This window comes from Boleophthalmus pectinirostris, unplaced genomic scaffold, assembly GCF_026225935.1.
Source record: "Boleophthalmus pectinirostris isolate CB_2022bp ecotype Guang Dong unplaced genomic scaffold, ASM2622593v1 HiC_scaffold_14, whole genome shotgun sequence".
NCBI lineage: Eukaryota > Metazoa > Chordata > Actinopteri > Gobiiformes > Gobiidae > Boleophthalmus > Boleophthalmus pectinirostris.
The window spans coordinates 30,778,093-30,804,128 of NW_026571047.1; the positions used below are offsets into that span (position 1 = coordinate 30,778,093).

A 26,036-nucleotide genomic window follows, 5' to 3' on the forward strand; every position below is an offset into this window, starting at 1 on the left:
ATAAAGGATGAGATTATTAAAAAAGTTAGTGAATTTACTTGCTTGGCTGTCACTTTAGATTCAACTTTAACTTTTAAAAATCACACAAAAAACTCTTAACTCCCTCAAATTTAACTTCTCAAATTTCAGACATATAAAAGGGTCACTGCCCACGGAGGCCTCGCTCATGTATTTTAATCCCATGATCATGTCACTTTTCCTGTCCCGTTTGATGAGCTGATCGCAGGCACAAAACAGCCTTGAAACCTGTTGAATCACCGTATAAACGTGTGGTTAAGATTCATGATAAGAATGACCGCACTCACCAAATCCTCTGTTTCCTCTGTTGCTCTGAGTCACTGTAATAATTTGCCAACAGAGATTCAAAACCTGCACACGTTTTCAAATGTTTGTACGTCTGACAAAGAAGTGACTGATCTCTAAACAAGTTTGTGCACATTAGGGCTGAATGTGATTTGAATGATTGAATGTAAAATGTGTGTGTGCGTATGTTGGGCCTCGACACGGGGTGAAAGAGGCCAAGAGTGCATGTGGTTGCGTGTCTGGTGTATGTTGTTTTAGGAATAGGATTTAAACTCTGTAACCCTAAGTATTATCTGTTTTAATTTATTTTGGTCAAATTTGGCCCTGATCCACTTCTGGTCCAGCGAGCCAGACCGCCAATAGACCGCCACTGTAAAGTTAACACGTTTTCAAGTCATTTCTTTAATTTTCACATTAAGACAAATGCTGGGAAAGTGTTGCGCACAGAGCTGTAATCGGCAGAGAGATAAAGACACGGGTTCAGTTGTATCAGATTCCAGTTGAAGCCGACAGACGAGGCAAGTGGAGCTGCCATCAGTGTGACAAATACTCGTAAATATAGGCGAGTTTCATTGTTGGCTTTTAATAACAATGACGTCAGCTGAAACTCGCCTATTCGGGTGGTCCTCATCTCCAAATAATACAGACTCAAATGTGAAAAAAGACAGCACGGTGGACAGCACGGTGGACGCCACAGACAGCCTAAACTGAACACGCCTTATAGTCCAGTGAGATTAATTTTATGTTATTTTACTCTCACACACCTGGGATACTGTCCTGAGGAAGTCGGACTGCAGATGGCGCTGTCGTCCTGCCTTTACCGGTAGGAAGACAGCGGCAAAATCCATATAAATCAGCTGACCGGACATGTCACAGCAACATTACGTGACCACTCTGAGGAAGACTATAAAATGAACTGCATTTGGCCTCATGTGAGAAATGCTACAGTCGGACTAGAACCAAACCAGAGTCCTGACCCAGCGGGAGCAGCTCTGGTTCAGGCCGGGCTCAGAGGAGTTGGAGCGGGGAGTGATGTTAGGTGTCTCGGCCTGGAGCAGCCAGCCCGGACGCGCAGACGACGGCACGGAACTGCTCGAACCCAGTCCATTGCGCATTGGTCTTGCTGGTCCCCGTCTGGGATCAGTACATGGAGGACGGAGCATCTGGACCATGTGACCAACGCGCTCGGAGGATGGCACAAGACCAAGAACCAGACCCTCAACCAATGTTCCCTCTAAGCTGTGTAACTTGGCAATTGCGCACTGCTCGCACACTCTCAGCGCACAAGAAAACCTATGCAGCGCACTGCAAATGAATTAGATCTATCACAGTTTTTTTCCTCTATCATTTTGCTGTGTAACTCAGTGAGTGACGTGTGTCCAGCCAATCATATGATACGATGCAATTACGCTACACAGCCAGTCACGGCGATGACAGTACTTGCACACGTGCTCTGCCCACACGTGCTGTATAACAATAATAAGTGACGCTAATGCTAACCCCTTATCATGGCGAAACGAACGGGCAGCGAATGTGATACGTCCACTCACCAAACCAAAGTAAAAAAGAAATACGGCTCTTTTAAGATGGAATGGCTGTCGGAATATGTGCAAATAGAAGAACAAGCGGTGAAACTGCTGATGCGCATAAAGTCAAAGCAAGAAGCAGACGGAGCATCGACCTGGACAAAGTGTACAACCACTGGAGAAGCGAGAAGGATGGACGTGAAAAATAAGGTAAAATTTAAGTCAAATTTGTGCATATTCTAGTGAGACTTATTAAGATGTTTTATTTATGGATATTAATCATTAAATTCTATTATGAGTAGATCATTTATTGGTAGTAGAAATGCTAATAAAAGACACAAGCGACAGCACACGTCATTGTGGAAAATGTGAATGTTTTAATGTGAACAAAATGTTATGTCTGAAAGGTGTATATCTGTCTCATTTCTTCCAGAGCAAGACCCTCACCTGGGCCAAAACTGGACCTCACCGACCTCGGCCAAAGCTGGACTCTCACATAACATACTACAAAATCTCATGACAACAATTTTCAATCAACAGTTTTTGTCTTTTTCATTTTAAGTGGGCCAAACGAGTTATATTAAAAATAAACTAATGGAAATTGCTGTTGTAATTTGATTCTTTTAATAAGCCATGAAACTTGCTATGATCCCAGGTGTGATGCTGGTGTGTGGCTCACAGTGGTCCTCAGTGTGCTCACGGAGGTTGTCTCTATGCCCAGACATATGAAAAATTTGAGGGAACATTGCCCCGAAGCCCGTCCTGAGGGGTTTTGAGCTGCGGTGAGTCTTTAGAGCTGTTGGCTGCTGCTGTTACCCGAACTCAGAGGTTTGCGGGTGCAGTGAGTTCGTACAAAGTTCTACATGTTGCTGTTTTATGAGTTCATGGTGATAACTTGAAATGAGGACGGCCCACGGTTTTAACAGGGAACATAGAAACCTTTCCCAATTGAAGGAACATCGGGAACATCGGGCTGACCCTGTCCAGGTCCGTATGGTTTTGTGGGGTGGGTTTTTGAGGCTTTTTAGGGGGTGTGATGGGTTAATTTCACACACTTTCCTGCCATAAATCGGGGAATGTATGACCCGACCACAGACAAGCCAAGTTACTAGAATGCGACCTACTAGGGATGGGCATTTGATGAAATTTTCTTAATCGATCGTCGGAAGAATTATCGATCGATTATCGATTAATCATTAACGTTTTTATATTAAAATGATCATCATTATTATTACTATCTGCACTAATCTGCATAAATAAATTCAACTTTACGACATATAAACCGTAACGACTCTGAACCGGGACTATACCAGGACTAAACCGGGTCTATACCAGGACTGAACCGGGTCTATACCAGGACTGAACCGGGTCTATACCAGGACTGACCGGGTCTATACCAGGACTGAACCGGGTCTATACCAGGACTAAACCGGGACTATACCAGGACTGAACCGGGTCTATACCAGGACTAAACCGGGACTATACCAGGACTGAACCGGGTCTATACCAGGACTGAACCAGGTCTATACCTCTATACATTCAGCCCTATTCCCAAGTCTTCTCAAGTCAAGTCGAGTCCCAAGTCTTAGTCGGTTTTATCAAGTCAAGTATCAAGTCCTAAAAATAGTGACTTAAGTCTGACATGAGCCGAAGCCACAACTTGTAAATCTCCACCTCTGGTCTCGAGTGTCGTCCGTTTATTTCGCTTAATGCACCTTATAAAACGTTTTTATATTAAAATGATCATCATTATTATTACTATCTGCACTAATCTGCATAAATAAATTCAACTTTACGACATATAAACCGTAACGACTCTAGAGCCACATCAGCCTGTTTGACATTATAATGTGTTTAATGCAGCTTTGTTCAACTCTCACAGAAACAAAACTTAAAACCGCATCACTAATTTGCATAAACTAAGCAAAGATAAAACTACAGCTCTTGTGTCGCTGATGCGGTTCAATTTCTGTCGGATTAAAAGACATGACTCAGTGGAATACAGGTCAGTGTGACCAGATTTGCGTTTGTCAAAACCAGGACAGCCGTACGGGGGGAGGGAGGTGGGGACTCGTCATCCACATTGCGCGACTCTCACCTGGTAAAACTTTTTCCCACTGGACACTGAAACATATGTGCTGCTTTGTACACTGTGCACATGGACTCACACTTGTCCCGAACGCAATGGAAAGCGTGGAATTTCTTGTACAAATCATCATTAAATACACATTTGTGCTTTGGTACGTTGCAGGTGGACTGACTGTTTGTGTCTCGCTCCTTCTGAGTGCAGAGACACATGTACAGACCCTGTTTGGTCACGCTACACACAGCAACCTACATTCGGTTTGTCGATTCAAATTAACGTAATCGATGAAATTCTTAATGATCAATTATCGATTAATTGATTAATCATGCCCATCCCTACTACCTACCATCAATATGGCGGCCAAAACAAAAACGTGACTGCAGGTTCTCTATACACTGAATCTGAATTTTAGTATTTCCACCAACCTGCTCAGGGACACAGGTGTAAATGAGCGTTTGTGCTGAAACCTGCACCAGCATCTTTCCTGCGACTTCAGTCTTGGTTTCTGTCCCTGTACGAATAAAAAGCGAACCATATTGGTAATTAATTATCAGTAGTGTTTTTCAGACGCAGTTGTACAGTTCTCCTTTAAGTGTCTCTCATCTTAACACCGCGCACCTACTCGATTTCTCAAGGACCTGAGCTGAAAACACTCAAGTCAATGATGCATAACAAATGTCCTATATAAGTATTATTATTATTATTATGCAGGATGATTCTGTAACTATTCCCGATATTGACTGAACCGGACTGAACCAGGACTATACCAGGACTGAACCAGGTCTATACCGGGACTATACCAGGACTGAACCAGGACTGAACCAGGTCTATACCAGGACTGAACCAGGTCTATACCAGGACTGAACCGGGTCTATACCAGGACTGAACCGGGTCTATACCAGGACTGAACCAGGTCTATACCAGGACTGAACCGGGTCTATACCAGGACTGAACCAGGTCTATACCAGGACTGAACCGGGTCTATACCAGGACTGAACCGGGTCTATACCAGGACTGAACCGGGTACTATACCAGGACTGAACCAGGTCTATACCAGGACTGAACCAGGTCTATACCAGGACTGAACCGGGTCTATACCAGGACTGAACCGGGTCTATACCAGGACTGAACCGGGACTATACTAGGACTGAACCAGGACTATACCAGGACTGAACCGGGTCTATAACAGGACTGAACCGGTCTATACCAGGAACCAGGTCTATACCAGGACTGACCAGGACTATACCAGGACTGAACCAGGTCTATACCAGGACTGAACCAGGACTATACCAGGACTGAACCGGGTCTATACCAGGACTGAACCAGGACTATACCAGGACTGAACCGGGTCTATACCAGGACTGAACCGGGTCTATACCAGGACTGAACCGGGACTATACCAGGACTGAACCAGGACTATACCAGGACTGAACCGGGACTATACCAGGACTGAACCGGGTCTATACCAGGACTGAACCGGGACTATAGAGGACTGAACCGGGACTATACCAGGACTGAACCAGGTCTATACCAGGACTGAACCAGGACTATACCAGGACTGAACCAGGACTATACCAGGACTGAACCAGGACTATACCAGGACTGAACCAGGACTATACAGGACTGAACCAGGACTATACCAGGACTGAACCAGGTCTATAACAGGACTGAACCAGGACTATACCAGGACTGAACCAGGACTATACCAGGACTGAACCGGGTCTATACAGGACTGAACCGGGTCTATACAGGACTGAACCAGGGTCTATACCAGGACTGACCGGGACTATACCAGGACTGAACCAGGTCTATACCAGGACTGAACCAGGACTATACCAGGACTGAACCAGGTCTATACCAGGACTGAACCAGGTCTATACCAGGACTAACCAGGTCTAAGGTATACCAGGACTGAACCAGGTCTATAACAGGATGAACCAGGTCTATACCAGGACTATACCAGGACTGAACCGGGACTATACCAGGACTGAACCAGGTCTATACCAGGACTGAACCAGGTCTATACCAGGACTGAACCAGGACTATACCAGGACTGAACCAGGTCTATAACAGGATTGAACCAGGTCTATACCAGGACTATACCAGGACTGAACCGGGACTATACCAGGACTGAACCGGGACTATACCAGGACTGAACCAGGACTATACCAGGACTATACCAGGACTGAACCAGGTCTATAACAGGACTGAACCAGGTCTATACCAGGACTGAACCAGGTCTATACCAGGACTGAACCGGGTCTATACCAGGACTGAACCAGGTCTATACCAGGACTGAACCAGGTCTATACCAGGACTGAACCAGGACTATACCAGGACTGAACCAGGTCTATAACAGGATTGAACCAGGTCTATACCAGGACTATACCAGGACTGAACCGGACTATACCAGGACTGAACCGGGACTATACCAGGACTGAACCAGGACTATACCAGGACTATACCAGGACTGAACCAGGATAACAGGACTGAACCAGGTCTATAACAGGACTGAACCAGGTCTATAACAGGAAACCGGGACTATACAGGACTGAACCAGGTCTATAACAGGACTGAACCAGGTCTATAACAGGACTGAACCGGGACTATACCAGGACTGAACCGGGTCTATACCAGGACTGAACCAGGTCTATAACAGGACTGAACCAGGTCTATACCAGGACTGAACCGGGACTATACCAGGACTGAACCGGGACTATACCAGGACTGAACCGGGTCTACCAGGACTGAACCGGGTCTATACCAGGACTGAACCGGGACTATACCAGGACTGAACCAGGTCTATACCAGGACTGAACCGGGTAACAGGACTGAACCGGGTCTATACCAGGACTAAACCGGGACTATACCAGGACTGAACCGGGACTATACCAGGACTGAACCAGGTCTATAACAGGATTGAACCAGGACTATACCAGGACTGAACCAGGTCTATACCAGGACTGAACCGGGTCTACCAGGACTGAACCGGGTCTATACCAGGACTGAACCGGGACTATACCAGGACTGAACCGGGTCTATACCAGGACTGAACCGGGACTATACCAGGACTGAACCGGGACTATACCAGGACTGAACCGGGTCTATACCAGGACTGAACCGGGACTATACCAGGACTGAACCGGGTCTACCAGGACTGAACCGGGTCTATACCAGGACTGAACCGGGACTATACCAGGACTGAACCGGGTCTATACCAGGACTGAACCGGGACTATAACAGGACTGAACCGGGTCTATACCAGGACTAAACCGGGACTATACCAGGACTGAACCAGGACTATACCAGGACTGAACCAGGTCTATAACAGGATTGAACCAGGACTATACCAGGACTGAACCAGGTCTATACTAGGACTGAACCAGGTCTATACCAGGACTGAATCGGGACTATACCAGGACTGAACCAGGACTATACCAGGACTGAACCAGGTCTATACTAGGACTGAACCAGGTCTATAACAGGATTGAACCAGGACTATACCAGGACTGAACCGGGTCTATACCAGGACTGAACCGGGACTATACCAGGACTGAACCAGGTCTATACCTCTATACATTCAGCCCTATTCCCAAGTCTTCTCAAGTCAAGTCGAGTCCCAAGTCTTAGTCGGTTTTATCAAGTCAAGTATCAAGTTCTAAAAATAGTGACTTAAGTCTGACATGAGCCGAAGCCACAACTTGTAAATCTCCACCTCTGGTCTCGAGTGTCGTCCGTTTATTTCGCTTAATGCACCTTATAATCCGGTGCGCCTTATAGTTCGAAAAATACGGTACTAAAAACTCACCCATCGTCCTTTTTCCACCACAAAACCATAAGAAAACTGCGTAGTCACGTCTTAAGCAGTTACATATTGATACTAAAGTGTTCGAAAAAGCTTTATGGGTATTTTTAGGCTTTTAGGAGATTTAAGGGTTCATGTAGAACACCCCTAGTGCGATGTCACCACAAAGAATGAAAAGTTTCTATCTAAAGAAGCAAAATCAAACCAGGTGGTAAACATGGACAACATTACATCAGCCCGTTGATGCTTCCTCTCGAGAATAAGAGGTCTAATTACTTTAAAGGGATAGTTCAGGTTTTTTGACATGAATCTGTGTGTCATCCCCGTCAGCAGTGTGATGCATCCACACTGACTTTACCTCCGAAAGCGTCCGGTGAGCCGAGATACTGGCCGGTTTTGGTGCTGAGGAAAGTAGTTCGGCAAGTTGTCTGGGGACAGTCTAATAAAGCGTTTTTCTTCTCAAAACAACATGTGTTCAAAAGAGTGATACATTTGCACCACAAAACCTCCGTCCTCTGAAAAAGTCAGACCTCATAATCGCTTGGCGCTATTTTCTCTCCGTACGTATCACTGCGCACGGCCGCCAGGTGACAGCAGCGCCTATTTCACTTTGTTTACTGCTCGGAATGTCAGCAACAACATGTCTGATTACGACACCGATGATGAAGAAATTGATTTTAGCACAGAGCTGATGGGAGATCTGTTTGAACCCGAATATACGTCTGTTACAGGAAAACGGTGAAATTTGTGCAGAGATTCAGACAGACTTTTGTTGTTACAGCCCGGAAAATCGCAAGTTCGCACCATTTTTTAGATACATAGTTATGTATCTTATACAAGCTTATATACCTATCACGCTAGCTCTGACATTAGGTCTCTCGCGTCGCGACGTCACCGGTCTCAACAAGTAAACACCGCCGAACAACTGAAGAAAATGATGGATCCGTGCGCGGAGTGATACGTACGGAGAGAAAATAGCGCCAAGTGATTATGAGGTCTGACTTTTTAGAGGACGATGGTTTTGTGGTGCAAATGTATCACTCTTTTTAACACATGTTGTTTTGAGAAGAAAAACGCTTTATTAGACTGTCCCCAGACAACTTGCCGAACTACTTTCCTCAGCACCAAAACCGGCCAGTATCTCGGCTCACCGGACGCTTTCGGAGGTAAAGTCAGTGTAGATGCGCCACACTGCTCACAAGGATGCCATACAGATTCATGTCAAAAAACCTGAACTATCCCTTTAAGAGAAAGAACATGAGGAGTTCAACAGAGTCAATGAACTGAAGGGACTAAATTAAGAGAGTGATATAAGGACCGACGAGCGGCTCCACTGACCCACTAACCTAAACTCAAATGTCAATGTCAACACCGAGGAATGGACTTGATACTCGGCTCAAGATCATTGTAAAGCTTCAGGAAAGGTTCATTTCTGTCCTGTGAACGGGACTTTTTCAGCATCAATACCTGCAAAAAATGAGGATCTAGTTTCGATAACATTCTGAAAATCCTGATGACTCACAGGGACAGGGAGTTTAGAGCTTTAAACTTTCAGAGACCAGATGCTAACAGCGCACTTTCTGATTCTCTGTCAATAATACACCATTGTTCCTGGTTTAACGTCCGGTTTAGGCCTGGTTTAGACCTGGTTTAGACCTGGTTTAGACCTGGTTTAGGCCTAGGTTAGACCTGGGTTAGAACTGTGTTAGAGCTGATTTAGACCTTAATTAGATCTGGTTTAAGTCCTAGTTTAAGTCCTGGTTTAGACTTGGGTTAGACCTGGGTTAGAACTGGTTTACACCTGATTTAGACCTGAATGATACCTGATTTAAATCATGGTTTAGATCTGGTTTAGTCCTTGTTTAGACCTGAATTAGACCTGGTTTAAGCCCAAGTTTAAGTCCTGGTTTAGATCTGGTTCAGTCCTGGTTTAGACCTGAATTAGACCTCGTTTAAGACCAAGTTTAAGTCCTGGTTTAAGTCCTGGTTTAGACCTGGTTTAGCCTAGTTTAGACCTGGTTTAGACCTGGTTTAGACCTGGTTTAGACCTGGTTTGGACCTGGTTTAGACCTGGTTTAGACCTGGTTTAGACCTGGTTTAGACTTGGTTTAGTCCTAGTTTAGACCTGGTTTGGACCTAGTTTAGTCCTAGTTTAGACCTGGTTTAGACCTGGTTTTAGGTTTAGACCTGGTTTAGTCCTGGTTTAGACCTGGTTTAGACCTGGTTTAGACCTGGTTTAGACCTGGTTTAGACCTGGTTTAGACCTGGTTTAGACCTGGTTTAGACCTGGTTTAGACCTGGTTTAGACCTGGTTTAGACCTGGTTTAGTCCTAGTTTAGACCTGGTTTGGACCTAGTTTAGTCCTAGTTTAGACCTGGTTTAGACCTGGTTTAGACCTGGTTTGGACCTGGTTTAGAGTCCTGGTTTAGACCTGGTTTGGACCTGGTTTAGACCTGGTTTAGACCAACAATGCGAATACTTTCAGTCACTGTGTTAGAGTTTGCTGGATAAAAGTTGATATTTCTGTTAAATAAATGTAAAGTTTTATAAAAGGTAAAATGTCAAAGATTTCAGAGCAAAAATATGACGTTAGACAAAAGTCCAAAACTGTCTCTTTAACATTTGAGGTGATGTACAAACTTATTCTTGTCTATAGTTCTAAAATAACACTTAGTCTTTAAAAGTTCACTATGAAAGTTTGTTATGATTAAATGTAAAACAGAACAGAGTAATTTTGAGCTCAAGAGCTGCTTATACAATCCATCTGTACTGGGACGAGACTCATTTTATCACATATATGCGGGAAAACATTGGGCATGGGGCTTTTAAGTGGCTTCAATTGTTCATAATCAGGTCAAGAGCTCTTCTCTGGAGCATTAAAGCACAGATCTGTGAGCTTCATGCACAGGAAGAACAGTAACATCAGGATAAAAGTCAAACGCTCTCCACAAAACCTCCAAATATTTGGTCCTGATGTACGAGCTGGACTAAGAAACATTTCCTCTGAGGGGCCGGTTTCCGTGGGGATATTACTGCATGACCTGAAGTTCTGGTTTAGACCTGGATTAGACCTGGTTTAAGTCCTGGTTTAGAGACCTGGTTAGACCTGGTTTAACCCTGGTTTAGACCTGGTTTAGACCTGAATTAGACCTGGTTTAAGTTCTGGTTTAAGCCTGGTGTAGTCCTGGTTTAGACCTGGTTTAGTCTTGGTTTAGACCTGGGTTAGATCTGGTGTAGACCTGGTTTAGTCCTGGTTTTAGTCCTGGTTTAGACCTGGTTTAGTCCTGGTTTAAGTTCTGGTTTAAGCCTGGTGTAGTCCTGGTTTAGTCTTGGTTTAGTCTTGTTTAGTCTTGGTTTAGACCTGGGTTAGATCTGGTTTTGGTTTAGTCCTGGTTTTAGTCCTGGTTTAGTCCTGGTTTTAGTCCTGGTTTAGTCCTGGTTTAGTCCTGGTTTTAGTCCTGGTTTAGACCTGGTTTAGTCCTGGTTTAGTCCTGGTTTAGGTCCTGGTTTAGTCCTGGTTTTAGTCCTGGTTTAGACCTGGTTTAGTCCTGGTTTAGTCCTGGTTTTAGTCCTGGTTTTAGTCCTGGTTTAGACCTGGTTTAGTCCTGGTTTAATCCTGGTTTGGTCCTGGTTTAGTCCTGGTTTTAGTCCTGGTTTTAGACCTGGTTTAGTCCTGGTTTTAGTCCTGGTTTAGTCCTGGTTTAGTCCTGGTTTAGACCTGGTTTAGTCCTGGTTTAGTCCTGGTTTAGGTCCTGGTTTAGTCCTGGTTTTAGTCCTGGTTTAGTCCTGGTTTAGTCCTGGTTTAATCCTGGTTTGGTCCTGGTTTAGTCCTGGTTTTAGTCCTGGTTTAGACCTGGTTTAGTCCTGGTTTAGTCCTGGTTTAGTCCTGGTTTGGTCCTGGTTTAGTCCTGGTTTAATCCTGGTTTGGTCCTGGTTTAGACCTGGTTTAGTCCTGGTTTAGTCCAATCAGCTCAAGGACGCCCGTTTCTCCACAGACGCGGCGCTGCTGTTCACCGGGGGGGGGGGGGGGACCTATATGTTTCGGCGGCGCGCAGACGTCTCCCTCCACCAGGTGCCTATTTACTTGCGCTCAAATGAACGTGTTACGGCGCCGGTGCGAATCCCCCCGACTTCTTTATTACAGCTCTTATGTCACTAACTGTGCACAACTGAAAAGTCGGATAAGTGGTTATTTCTGCGGATAAAAGCGGCGCGAGGTGACGTATGGAAATGTGGAGAGTGCGCTGAAACGAGGACGTTCCACTGAAAGGTTTTTCTCTCGATGGATAAATTAAAGTTACGTAAATAAATACAGGTGGAGAATGTAGAGAAAAAAAAAGAAGAATTTGATTTAAAAAACAAAAAAAGGAGCCAGTCAGTACAGATGTAACGATATTCTAATCTCTCGGTGTGACATTTTCTCCTATTTCCTGGTTTTACTCCTGGTTTAGTCCTGGTTTAGACCTGGTTTTGGTTCTGGTTTAGTCCTGGTTTAGTCCTGGTTAAGACCTGATTTTAGCCCTGATTTTAGTCCTGGTTTAGTTCTGATTTAGTCTTGATTTTAGTCCTGGTTATAGTTCTGGTTTAGTCCTAGTTTTAGTTGTGGTTTAAGTTCTGGTTTAGTCCTGTTTAGTTTAGTCTGGTTTAGTTCTGGTTTAGCTCTGGGTTAGTCCTGGTTTTAGTCCTGGTTTTAGTCCTGGTTTTAGTTCTGGTTTAGTCCTGTTTTTAGTTCTGGTTTAGTCCTGGTTTTAGTTCTGGTTTAGTCCTGGTTTTAGTTCTGGTTTAGTCCTGGTTTTAGTCTGGTTTAGTCCTGTTTTAGTTTGGTTTAGTCTGGTTTAGTCTGGTTTTAGTCCTGGTTTTAGTTTTTAGTCCTGGTTTAGTTTTAGTCCTGGTTTAGTTCTAGTTTTGTTCTGGGTTTGGTTCTAGTCTAGTCCTGGGTTAGTCCTTGTTTAGTCCTGATTTAGTCTTGATTTTAGTCCTGGTTTAGTCCTGGCTTTAGTTTTGGTTTAGTCCTGGTTTCATCCTGGTTTTAGTCCTGGTTTTAGTTCTGGTTTAGTTCTGGTTTTAGTCCTGATTTAATCCTGGTTTTAGTCCTGGTTTAGTCTGATTTAATCCTGGTTTTAGTCCTGGTTTAATCCTGGTTTTAGTCCTGGTTTTAGTCCTGATTTAATCCTGGTTTTAGTCCTGGTTTAATCCTGGTTTTAGTCCTGATTTAATCCTGGTTTTAGTCCTGGTTTAATCCTGGTTTTAGTCCTGGTTTTAGTCCTGATTTAATCCTGGTTTTAGTCCTGGTTTAATCCTGGTTTTAGTCCTGGTTTAGTCCTGGTTTAGTCCTGGTTTTAGTCCTGGTTTTAGTCCTGGTTTAGTCCTGGTTTAGTGCACAGGTTGGAGACCAGGTTACAGGTCAGATCTGTGGACTGATGATTTAACTTTAACTGTTTTATTGTAGATGTTTTGTCCTGGTTTATGGGTCAGATTTCTGTCATTACAGCAACTGTCCACATGAAACTAAAACCGACACAAAGTTCAATGTCTGAGTCAGAAAATTAAAAAAATCCACAAAAGCCTCAAAAAGTATCAACATTATTCAGCCTCAAAGATGTGATCATTGTAAATTTAACGGACTTTAAAGCACAATATTAATACAGTATGACACGTTTGCAGTGTCTCTAACAAATAATGAGAAGGTTCAATATTTGTGGATCATAAATTTGACATTTCTTCTAAAAACAGTGAAGTTAAACTTTCCCCTGTATCTAAAATCATGTCATAAAAATAGACCAACACAAAACAACTGAATCACAACAAACCAGGAGGAGTGTAACGGTACATGTCGTCATGTCGACCGTTTCAGTGCGGGACATTCGGTGCAGAGCTGTGCACGAGTGAGTCTGAACTATTTGTGTGTCTTTATATTCCACCACGACATGTGCAGCTACACAGAGACTCGACTCTTTAATATTCACAAGGAACTCGTCCGTGATTGGAGCAGTGTTTCCCGCGGCGTTTTAGAGTTAAAGGTTGTACAGAGGATTTTTTAAGGGAAGCGAAATACAGCGACCGTCCTTTTTCAAATGTTGTGCATGTTTCAGTAGGAACATCTCCTCCTCCCGCCTCTTTACTCTAGAAATCACATTTGTTTACATCCAGTGCATGTTCAGAATTACTGTTGAAGTGACCTGCCTAGAAATATTTTAGCGACCGACGCGTCAGTTTTTAGACCCTTCGGACTTTCTTTTGCGGCGAACTGGTCGTTGGATTCTCGTCCGCCATCGCAACAAACTTTGTGCGAAATTGCAAGGAAGCTACAGTTTGAAAAAGCCTCAAAGAACCGCTGCATAAACCACGTAATCCCCGAGCGCCGACGAGTCAGTTACACTAAAAATGTAGGGAGTTTGACTGACAACCTAACAGCCAATAGAAAAAGAGGGAGCCTCGTTTTCTATTGGCTGATGTTTATCTTTCCTCACTACGTCCACAGTTGATAGATTTTCATACTTTCTTTTTTTTTCGATCATCATAATTACAAGGCTGCTGCGTCTCTGTAACGGTATTTTAAACTTTCAATGACAATTTTAAACAAAAAAAAAAATCCTCCATACAACCTTTAAGGCACCGCCTTGACAACAACTGCCCCCCCGCTGTGACGACATCCATCTGAACCTCACAAAACTACAGTCGTTTACTTTTAAAAAGTTTTGTTTACTGTTTACAAGGAATATATTTTTTATAATATTTAATATATATGTTGGTTATTTGAGAATATTTTATTTAACTTATTAGTTTTGCCAAGCAGCACTTGTACTTATTTTATTTTCACATTTGTAAAATGTTAAAACAAATAGTTGGTTTAATGAAAATATAAATAAACAACAAGAAAATGGTTTTGCATTTTGTTCCCAAACTGAACCGAAAATGAACTGAACCGTGACCTCAAAACCGAGGGACGTTTCTCTACAACAAAATAACTCCATGTCTCGAGCTAAAGGTGCATTGTGTAACTTTTCAGGTGGAAGGTTCATCAAAAGCTTTTCTCCATGGAGATATTATTGCTTTGTCTGGAATGTTTCACAGTATGGCATTAAACCTTTCTATTTTCATGGAGACCAAAACAGACGAGGTTACAGGTCAGATCTGTGGAGAGGCGACGCTGCTCACAGTCAGAATGTCTGTTTTTCTTGGTATTTTTGAGCTATAAAACCGCCTGTAATTGAATAAAATCATAAAGCAGAGCTGTTTAATGTCACACTGTGGAACATTCCAGGCTGAGCAATGAAGTATCCATAGAAACAAACAGGTGAACCCCCAGATCCACAGAAGTTTCACAGTTCAGCTTCAGCCGTGAGAGGAGTTTGACACAGTTCGGCGTCACACGGTGGATTAACGCGAGTGCACTTACCAGCCCGTCACAGTTGCTAATGGCGACGGTGGCTCGGGGCATGTCGCTCACGTCTCCGGTGAACACGCAATCTCCGTGAATCCGCTCTTTGGACTTTTCCTCAAAATCCTCCTGAAATTCCACAAACGCTCCGGGCGCCACAAGCCTCCTGTTGGCGCGGAGACGCAGGTGCAGCTCCTGGCCAAAAACGGTGACATTGAAGAAGAGGTGAGAAGAAGAAGAAGAAGAAGAAGAAGAGAGCGGACGGCTGAGGAGGAGGAGGTGAAGAGGAAGAAGAATCGTGGAGGTCTCTGGGTACTCTCCTCCGCTGGGCGCCTTCGGAGTTGGGGTGAAACGCCGGGTCGGGGCTGGGGTCGCTGGACGAAACCACGTGGGAGAGATAGCGCCCTCTGTAGTCGGTGCTGAAGGGAACCATGAGACCGAACTCACTCAACTTTCCAGAGAGTTTTTCTACAAAAGAGACAAAAAATGTGTTACAGGGTTCACACTTTTTTTCACTGACAAAATTTCCAAACTTTTCCATTACTTTTTCAGGAGTTAAAGTGAATTTTCCATGACTTTACAGCACCTACATGTGTAGAATTGATCAGACTCTTTCCACTCACCTTATGGTTTGGTTTTATAGTTTTTTTTTAATATTCAAAATCCTGTCAGTGTTGTGCAAGTTCACACTTTTCAAGAATTATTTCAATGTTCAGTTTTATTTTATTTTTAGGTGAGATATGTAAATGAAAGGCTCAACTTAAACATAAATTAAATAAATTAAAAACTCAAAAGGGCTTATATTAAAGCCTCCACCTTATGAATCCATTAAAAATTGAACATTATCGCTGTGCATAAAAAATATATGTATAAAATTTAGGGCTGGGCAAAAATAAAAAATATTAATTGCATTAATCGCATGAGTTCCGAGATTAATCGCATGTTATACGCAAAACCAATTAATGAATTAAAAAGTAGCGTATAGTGCACTTTGATTTGAAATGTAAATGAAAGAGTCAAATATTTGTTGTGTAAACAGTATTTCTTTCAGAGCTGAACCTCAGAGACTTCGATGTTTTCTGAAAGCTCAAGAAAAAATATTGAATGAATTTTTGTACTATTAATATATTTGTTCAATATTTTGTATGCAGTGAGTAATAAACACGACACTAGTAATAATTTCTAGATCGTTGTTATAAAGTTGGACTGATATTTCTTGGGAAACAAAGGGTTAATATAATGAAAAGGAAATGGACCAATCACAGTTTGTCTTCCAGTGGTTTCTGGGTAAATCAGTGACTCCCCCTGCAGCGCTGAACTAAACAAACACCTGCAGGACGTATACAGATGTATATTATTGTTATTATGGTGGCAATAATAATAAAAAATACAAAATAATAAATGAAAAAAATAACACAAATATAATATAAATATTATAAAAATATTAAAATTATGATACAAACTATGAATATTAATACATTTTTGGTAACAATAATAATGGAAACATTAATGGTAATGATGTGTGTGGTTTTGTGTGTTTGTTTTTTTCTTTTTGCTTGTACTATGTCCTGTTCCTGTGCACCTGCTTTTGGTTGATGTGTTTTACTTGAAGGCCACACCCAGGCTCTGTTTTAATTAAGCCCTGATGAAGACCAGTTAAGGTCGAAACATGTCGGCTTTGGCCATTCAAATAAAGCCCTTTTAACTATATTTTTCCTCGTGCGATGTGTTAACTTTTTCTATTGTTTTGGAGTGCTTTTAGTGTTAGAGTTTTGATCCTTTTTTCCAAGAGCGCCCTCTGCTTGCTCCTACTGATTGGAAAACCTGCAGCAAACAGCCACATTTTTGTTCTTTAAACACCTGCAGGACCTTCGGAGGCTGGAACGAAGTTTGAGATTGACAGTTGTCTGAGCCAATCATATTTCATTGGGATCATATCACAAAATCTTCCGGATACTGAAAAAACCCGATCATACCGGGGACACCGATGTGCTGTAAACACACTCACTGAGGGGGGTGTAACGATGTCCAAGTCTCACGATACGATATTGTCACAGTATGAACCTCACGGTACGATATTTCTTGAAATATTGTGGGAAAACTCTCGATATGATGGAGAGGCTCATGTTTAGGGATGTAACAATATCCAAACCTCTCTGTACGATATTTTCATGATGTACATCTCACGGTACGATATTTATTGTGATATTTTGTGGAGGCTAAACAAAACTGTTTATTTTCTATTTTTTCCTCTTAAAATGCCTTGATAAGACTTAATCCAAAGAACTAAGACTTAAACGTGTTAGAACTGTTATTTCTTCTTGTAGTTTGCACTGAAACGGAGCAAAGGATCATGGTCTATGTAGTTCCCTTTTTTTTTTTTTTTTTTTTTTTTTTTTTTTAGGTATTGCTGCACCATCACTCAAACTTAATTTAAAGTTTGTATGGAGGATTTTTTTTTAGTTTCAAATTGTCAATGAAAGTTTAAAATTCCATTACAGAGATGCAGCAGCTTTGTAATTATGATGACCCAAAAAAAAAAAAAAAAAGAAAATCTGTCAACTGTGAACATAGTGAGGCCAGATAAACATCAGCCAATAGAAAACAAGGCTACCTCATTTTCTATTGGCTGTCAGGTTGTCAATCAAACTCCCTACGTTTCTAGTGTAACTGACTCACAGGCGCGCAGGGATTACGTGGTTTATGCAGCGGTTCTTAGAGGATTTTTCAAACTGTAGCTTCCCCGCAGTTTGCACAAAGTTTGTTGAGATTGCGGACGAGAATCGCTCATCAGTTCGCCGCAAAAGAAAGTTACTGAAGTCACTGAAAGAAGAAGAGAAGGGGAAAAGGAGCCAAACTGAGGTGATTCTTGGAGATCTCTTCCAGCGATTGTGCGAATGAAGCGGACAAAGGGTCTAAAAACTGATGTGTCCGTCTCTAAATTATTTCTAGACAGGTCACTTCAGCAGTAATTCTGAAAGCGATTTCTAGAGTAAAGAGGCGGGAGGAGGTGTTTCTACTGAGGCTGTGGAGGAGGAAGGTGGTGTCACGCATGCGCAACATTTAACAAAGGACTGTCGCTGTATTTCTCTTCCCTTAAAAAATCCTCTATACAACCTTTAAGCAAAGAGACTTGGACGCGTAGGAGTCCCTGCTTAGACTTCTGCCCCCACAAACAAAGAAAATAGATGGATGGACTGGATGGACATATTATGATGGTCAACGATATTATTGTTAGAACTTTGACGATACGATATCACGATATTTCAGTTATTGTTACTTCTCTATCAGTCATCTTCAAGGAGCCAGAGCCCAAACGTGGGACTGTGAGGCCGAGACTCCAGTGTTTGTGTCAGACGCAGCCTCGTCTCTTTACACTCCGCACGGCGACCTACATTTGTATTGTCAATTAAAAATGAACGTGATCGACTTAATGATTGATTATTGATTAGTCGACTAATTATCCTCATCCCTACTTCACACTACGTTATAGAGCCCCGACCGATATATTGGCCGGCCGATATTATCGGCCAATATGAGCACCTGGAAGCATATCGGCTATCAGCTTGCTGATATGGGCCGATATTTCACGTGGGCATGTTATACCTCGTTATAAAGCTTAGACTCTCTACATTATGTTAATTTAATCCAATTTACAGACAGATAAATGTCCTAATATGTGGCTCGCATCAGTATTTATCTACGGTGTAATTTGTCTGTGTCTGTGTCGTACTGTCCCTGACAACACACCAGAGTGACGTCACTTCACTCACGTGTGTTTGTTTTACACCCGCAGACGTGCGCAAACACTGAGATTATTTTCTTTTTCAGACAATCGGTTTGAGTCTGGATTAAAAGACATTTATTAGTGCAGACTTGTGATGTTGAGGAGGAGCCTGTGTGAGCGGCGAGTGTTGGAAACATCGACTTTGAAGCTAGTTTAGGTTTGTTAGCGATTAGCTGCTGTAGCTCCCACACATAAACAGGCTGTTTTCTATTGGTCTATTGTAAGTGACTATATTGGCCGTATATTTGTTACTGGACAAGCATTGATATGTAAATAAGATGTGAAATAGACGTGTGAATGATTCACATTTATGCATATAATTAATTCCCGCAGTGCACGTTTTACGGCTAAAGGCTAATAGCGGTAGTTTCTTTTACTAGCTAGGAGTTATGGTCGGCCGATCGAAGCGGCTCTTAAATCCGCTCTTTGAAGCGAACGACGGAGCCTGCTTCTTATTGGAGCCGGTTTTCTCTTTTTCTCACTTTTTCTCTTCAAGCCGCATGTCGACCCGTAGTTTGACAGCAGCAGCGGCTGAAAACGAAACTTTCAGAAATCGTGTGCATAAGATAAAAAAAGCATATTTTGGCTGCAGTTCAGCATAAAATGAATAAAGCAGGACTAATCTTGGTCTTGCGAGAGAGAAGAGACTGAGTCCCGACACTCAGTCCTGGTTCAGTTTGGTTTAGTCCTGTTTTTACACATGGTTTTATATCTGTTTTTAGTCCTGGTTTAGTCCTTTTTCAGTCCTGGTTCAGTTTCTGCATTAGACCTGCTTGCAACAAAAGCAATCTCTAGAGTCGCTTGGGGCCGAAAGAGCCAGCTGCTTTAGTGAGCTGAGCCAAAAGAGCCGGTTCTCCAAAAAAAAAAAAAATGGAATCCATCACTAGTAGCTAGAATGTGATGCAAAAATGCCATTAGGCCAATTTACTGTATGTAAATATGATGTAAAGAGTCAAAATAACAATAAATGTTGCCAAATAAACCCAATTTAGAATCCACTAGAGCCAAACTAAGTTTTTTTTTAAACAATTCAAGATTTACAGTGAATTTTTACTCACTAAATATATCGGTGATTATAATCGGCTATCGGCAGCTCCAACTCCCATTATATTGGTTCATATCGGCACAACAAATCCATATCGGTGGGGCTCTATACTACGTTACCCAAGATGCACTGCACACACAAGCGCTCTGTGGTGAGGCGGTGCAGTTTTCGAGTGGAGGAGCCCTGGTCACTCGACTCATCAGGTGAAAACAAAGTCTGACGTTTAATTGAACTCAACAGTGACGTACGTCGTTCATCTCACATAATCTGAACAAAATAACGATCAAGTTCCTGATATAAATGTGTTGTGTCCAGTTTAAAGTTCAATGAAGGCGTTGTTTTAAACTCACACAACGCTCACTGTCAGTGCGTTTACTGTCGTCTCTTTTAAACAAAAAGTTCAGACGTTTGGAAATAATCATATAGTCGAATGATAATTTAACAGAACGCTGTAGTTGTGTGAAAGAGAATCACTTTCACACAGCACTAACGCACATGGCAACTTGGTGCAAGATCTGAACGAGCTTTAAAAGTGATCAGTAAAATCTCAAAATCAATTCTAACACACACACAGGCAGCAGTAGTATTTCTGTTATTGACAAAGCACTGAGAAACAGAGAAACACAGAAATGAAACAAATATACTTTGAACATGAACTGGTTCTTTCAACTGGTTTAGTGCTGGGAATTATTACTGTTTAATTTGGGTTTAATTTTGGTTTAGTTCAGATTTATTCCTGGGATAGTCCTAAATTAGTCCTGGTTTAGTCCTAGTTTAGTCCTGGTTTAGTTCTGGTTTAGATCTGGTTTAGTCCTGGTTTAATCCTTGTTTAGTGCTGGTTTAGTCCTAGTTTAATCCTGTTTAAGATGTTGTTTAGTCCTGGTTTAGTCCTAGTTTAGTCCTGGTTTAGTCCTGGTTTAGTTCTGGTTTAGTTCTGGTTTAGATCTGGTTTAGTCCTGGTTTAATCCTTGTTTAGTGCTGGTTTAGTCCTAGTTTAATCCTGTTTAAGATGTTGTTTAGTCCTGGTTTAGTCCTAGTTTAGTCCTGGTTTAGTTCTGGTTTAGTTCTGGTTTAGATCTGGTTTAGTCCTGGTTTAATCCTTGTTTAGTGCTATTTCACTCCTGGTTTCATCCTGGGTTCGTCCTGGTTTAGTTCTAGTTTAGACCTAGTTTAATCCTGTTTAAGATGTTGTTTAGTCCTGGTTTAGTCCTAGTTTAGTCCTGGTTTAGTCCTGGTTTAGTCCTGGTTTCATCCTGGTTTTGTCCTGGTTAAGATATTTAGTCCTGGTTTAGTCCTAGTTTAAACCTGGTTTGTTTAGACCTGGTTTAGTCCTAGTTTAGTCCTAGTTTACTCCTGGTTCATCTGGTTAGTTCCTGGTTTAGTCCTGGTTTAATCCTTGTTTAGTGCTATTTCACTCCTGGTTTCATCCTGGTTCGTCCTGGTTTAGTTTAGTTTAGTCCTGGTTTAATCCTGTTTAAGATGTTGTTAGTCCTGGTTTAGTCCTAGTTTAGTCCTGGTTTAGTCCTGGTTTAAGTCCTGGTGTAGTCCTGGTTCAGTCCTAGTTTAGTCCTGGTTTAAGTCCTGGTTAAGTCCTGGTTTAGTCCTGGTTAAGATGTGGTTTAGTTTTTGACGAGAAAACAACATTATAACACAACTTAAAGCTCTCAAGAGTCAGTCTTGCATAATATAAGGTAAAGTAGGACCTTGTCTTAATTGTTTAATTGTTACGGCTGATTACAAAACACAACACGCTCAATTATTGTATAAAAATGTACGATTACAGGAGCTGTCGCCGCCTCCTCCTCCCACGACCAGCTCAAAAACTCTGAACACAGGTGTCAGATCCACAGTAATCCCATTAAACCGGGTCAGAACCGGGTCAGAACCGGGTCAGAACCGGGTCAGAACCGGGTCAGATAAAGAACCGACAATTAAAAGTTAGTCGAGTAAAAGTTGAGTTACTGTTTATATTATGAAATGTTTTATAAAAAGTCAAGATTTCAGTGTAAAAATGTGATGTTAGATAATAGACCTGGTTTAGTCCTGGTTTAGTCCTGGATTAGTTCTGGTTTAGACCTGGTTTAGACTTGGTTTAGTCCTGGATTAGATCTGGTTTAGTCCTGGTTTAGACCTGGTTTAATTCTTGTTCAGACCAAGTTAAAACCTGGTTTAGTCCTGGTTTAGTCCTGGGTTAGACCTGGTTTAGTCCTGGTTTAGTCCTGGTTTAGACCTGGTTTAGTCCTGGTTTTAGTCCTCGTTTAGACCTGGTTTAGTCCTGGTTTAGATCTGGTTTAGTCCTGGTTTAGTCCTGGTTTAGTCCTGGTTTAGACCTGGTTTAGTCCTGGTTTAGTCCTGGTTTAGTCCTGGTTTAGTCCTGGGTTAGTCCTGGTTTTAGTCCAGGTTTAGTCCTGGTTTAGACCTGGTTTAGTCCTGGTTTAGTCCTGGTTCAGTCCTGGTTCAGTCCTGGGTTAGACCTGGTTTAGTCCTGGTTTAGTCCTGGGTTAGACCTGGTTTAGTCCTGGTTTAGTCCTGGTTTATCCTGTTTATCTGATTGTCTCCATGGAGATTATATTTTAATTTTAATTTATCTCGATGAACACCGGGAGTTACAGGTCAGATCTGTGGAGAGGCGACTCCACTCACAGTCAGAATTCTGAGCATTTAAAAACACCAGTAATTGAATAAATGAAGACAGACAAGTCTAATGCCAAACTGCGGAAGAAATAACATCTCCATGGAGACAAGCAGGTGAGAAGATCATCCACAAAGTTCCACAGTGTTTCTTTAACGCAGAAGGACAAGAGGTTTAGACCAAAGTCACAGACGCCAACTGGAAAAGATCATTTTCTCTTTGTCTGAACCGAGGAGATAAAGACTAAACCAGGACTAAACCTGGACTAAACCTGGACTAAACCAGGACTAAACCTGGACTAAACCAGGACTAAACCTGGACTAAACCTGGACTAAACCTGGACTAAACCAGGACTAAACCTGGACTAAACCAGGACTAAACCTGGACTAAACCTGGACTAAACCAGGACTAAACCTGGACTAAACCAGGACTAAACCTGGACTAAACCAGGACTAAACCTGGACTAAACCAGGACTAAACCTAAACCAGGACTAAACCAGGACTAAACCAGGGACTAAACCAGGACTAAACCAGGACTAAACCTGGACTAAACCAGGACTAAACCTGGACTAAACCTGGACTAAACACCAGGACTAAACCTGGACTAAACCTGGACTAAACCAGGACTAAACCTGGACTAAACCTGGACTAAACCTGGACTAAACCTGGACTAAACCTGGACTAAACCTGGACTAAACTGGACTAAACCTAAACCTGGACTAAACCTGGAGGACTAATAAACCTGGACTAGGACTAAACCAGGACTAAACCACAGGACTAAACCAGGATAAATATAATATATTATAAGTTGTTTAATATTACTTTTTAATGTTCATTTAATTTCATTTGACAGATCAGTTGCTTTGTAAACGTGACCAAACTGAAAGTTAATGAAAGTTTTGCATAACTCACATTAACAAAGCAAATCCATCCTAAAAAACATCCACAATTTACCAGTTTAACACACAACTCCTTTGTGACTCATCTGTCAAAACCCAATCAAATAAACCAGTGTGGTCCAGTTAGTGGAACACAAAGTTCAAACCAGGGACTAGTCCAGGTTTAGTCCTGATTTAGTCCTAGTTTAATCCAGGTTTAGATCTGGTTTAGACCTGGTTGTTTAGTCCAGGTTTAGTCCTGGTTTAGTCCTGGTTTGTCTGGTTTAATCCTGGTTTAGCTCTGGTTTAGTCCTGGTTTGGTTCTGGTTTAATCCTGGTTTAGCTCTGGTTTAGTCCTGGTTTGGTTCTGGTTTAGTCCTGGTTTAGTCCAGGTTTAGTCCTGGTTTAGTCCTGGTTTAGACCTGGTTTAGTTCTGGTTTAATCCTGGTTTAGCTCTGGTTTAGTCCTGCTTTGGTCCTAGTTTAATCCTGGTTTAGACCAAGTTAAGACCTGGTTTAGTCCTGGTTCAAGTCTAATTTAGTCCTGGTTTAGTCCTGGTTTAGACCTGGTTTAGTCCTGGTTTAGACCCCACTTAGTCCTGATTTAGTTCTAGTTTAGTCCTGGTTTGGTCCTGCTTTGGTCCTAGTTTAGTCTAGGTTTAGACCAAGTTAAGACCTGGTTTAGTCCAGGTTTAGTCCTGGTTTAGACCTGGTTCAGGTCTAATTTAGTCCTGGTTTAGTCCTAGTTTAGTCCTGGTTTAGTTCTGGTTCAGGTCTAATTTAGTCCTAGTTTAGTCCTGGTTTAGTCCTGGTTTAGTCCTGGTTTAGTCCTGGTTTAGTCCTAGTTTAGTCCTAGTTTAGTCCTGGTTTAGTCCTGGTTTAGTCCTGGTTCAGGTCTAATTTAGTCCTAGTTTAGTCCTGGTTTAGTCCTGGTTTAGTCCTGGTTTAGTCCTGGTTTAGACCTGGTTTAGTCCTGTTTTAGTCCTGGTTTAGACCTGGTTTAGTCCTAGTTTAGTCCTGGTTTAGTCTAATTTATCTGTTAAATCACAGTAACAAACTAAATCGAATCAAACTAAATGTGTTAAAAATCACAAAAACCTCCAGAGTTTAAACTTTGAACTCTTCTCTTTTACATCTCATGTGTCAGATAAACCCGTCCTGGTCCTGGTCCTGGTCCTGGTCCTGGTCCTGGTCCTGTCGTACACAAAGTTCACATCGGGGACTATTGATCCGCGTGGCCCGCAGCTACCAGCCCGTGTCAGGTCCATCGATGTGAACAGGCTCCGTTTGTCCCACCACAAAGCCCGTCTATGCGAGCACCGAGCAGCACAATGCAGCCCCGCTCCAGCGTGCGTCCGTGGAGCGTACGCAGCTATTTTAATACTTACCATGTGTTTCTACGGCCGCTATCCGATGCAAAACGAGACAAAAGCACCAAAGCGGCAAGTAGAGCCAATCCATCGCGTGAAACGTCCGTGCCAAAACGCGTCAAGCGGCCAGAAACGTCGTCCAAAAGTCGCAAAGTTAATGGAAAAGTTAAACGAAAAAGCCGGGCATTTTTGTTGTTTTTTTTTTTGGTTTGCTTTTAAGTCCAAGAAAAGTAACAGGGGTTCCTTTTGGGTTTTTTTTTTTTTATTTTTGTCCCAATGTGTGCATGGTTAAGTCCTGGTTTAGTTCTTCTTAAGTTTAGGTTGAGTTTGGTGCTGGTGGACGCCGAAAAACTGCGCGGAACAAAACAAAAACGCCAAACGAAACTTCATCCATTTACGGGGGGAGTTGAAAACGCGTGTCTCGGTGGAGTTTGGTGGGTTTCCCGTGCGCTTTCGGGGGTTTTTTTTGGGGAGGACTTTTTGGAGGAGAAGTTGCCCGAGGTTTGCAGCAGCGGTGAGGGGGGAACAGCTGTCATCCAGAGGCTTCGCTCCGCTCGCTGCGCGCTGGAGCCGAGAACTGCCCCCAGCTCCGCTCAGCCGCCGGTCAAGTTTGGAGAGAGACGGGCCCGGGCAGGGGGAGTGAACCACGCGCACGTCCAGGGCCGTGCGCACGAGCACGAGCCTGGGACGGGTCAGGAAGTTGGTCCCTGGTTTAGTCTAACCCCCCCCCCCCGCCCGCTCCCCGTTTGAGACCTGGTTTAGTCCAAGTTTACAGATGGTTTAGTTTGTGTTTGGTTTTATTCCAAGTTTTAGTCCCATTGTGGTTTATTCCTGTTTAGTCCGGGTTTAATCCTGGTTTAGACCTGGTTTAGTCCCAGTTTAGTCCCAGTTTAGTCCTGGTTTAATCCTGGTTTAGACCTAGTTTAGTCCTGGTTTAGCTCTGGTTTAGTCCTGGTTTAGCTCTGGTTTAGTCCTGGTTTAGACCTGGTTTAGTCCCAGTTTAGTCCTGGTTTAATCCTGGTTTAGACCTGGTTTAGTCCCAGTTTAGTCCTGGTTTAATCCTGGTTTAGACCTAGTTTAGTCCTGGTTTAGCTCTGGTTTAGTCCTGGTTTAGCTCTGGTTTAGTCCTGGTTTAGACCTGGTTTGTCCCAGTTTAGTCCTGGTTTAATCCTGGTTTAGACCTGGTTTAGTTTAGTCTGGTTTAATCCTGGTTTAGACTAGTTT

At 42.6% G+C, this 26,036-nt stretch overlaps 1 protein-coding gene across 1 annotated transcript in view; it reads right to left on the minus strand.

Moving 5' to 3' along the window:
• Nucleotides 1-25,368, minus strand: part of LOC110165968 (A disintegrin and metalloproteinase with thrombospondin motifs 3) — a 287,972-nt gene extending 262,604 nt beyond the window's left edge. The window contains exons 1-3 of the mRNA XM_055149924.1: nt 24,831-25,368; nt 15,378-15,569; nt 15,120-15,340 (exon numbers count right to left, since the gene is read on the minus strand). Of these exons, the coding sequence (XP_055005899.1) occupies nt 15,120-15,340; nt 15,378-15,569; nt 24,831-24,903 (486 nt within the window). The 5' untranslated portion in view covers nt 24,904-25,368. The remainder of the gene's footprint in view (nt 1-15,119; nt 15,341-15,377; nt 15,570-24,830) is intronic.
• Nucleotides 25,369-26,036: the final 668 nt, after the last annotated feature.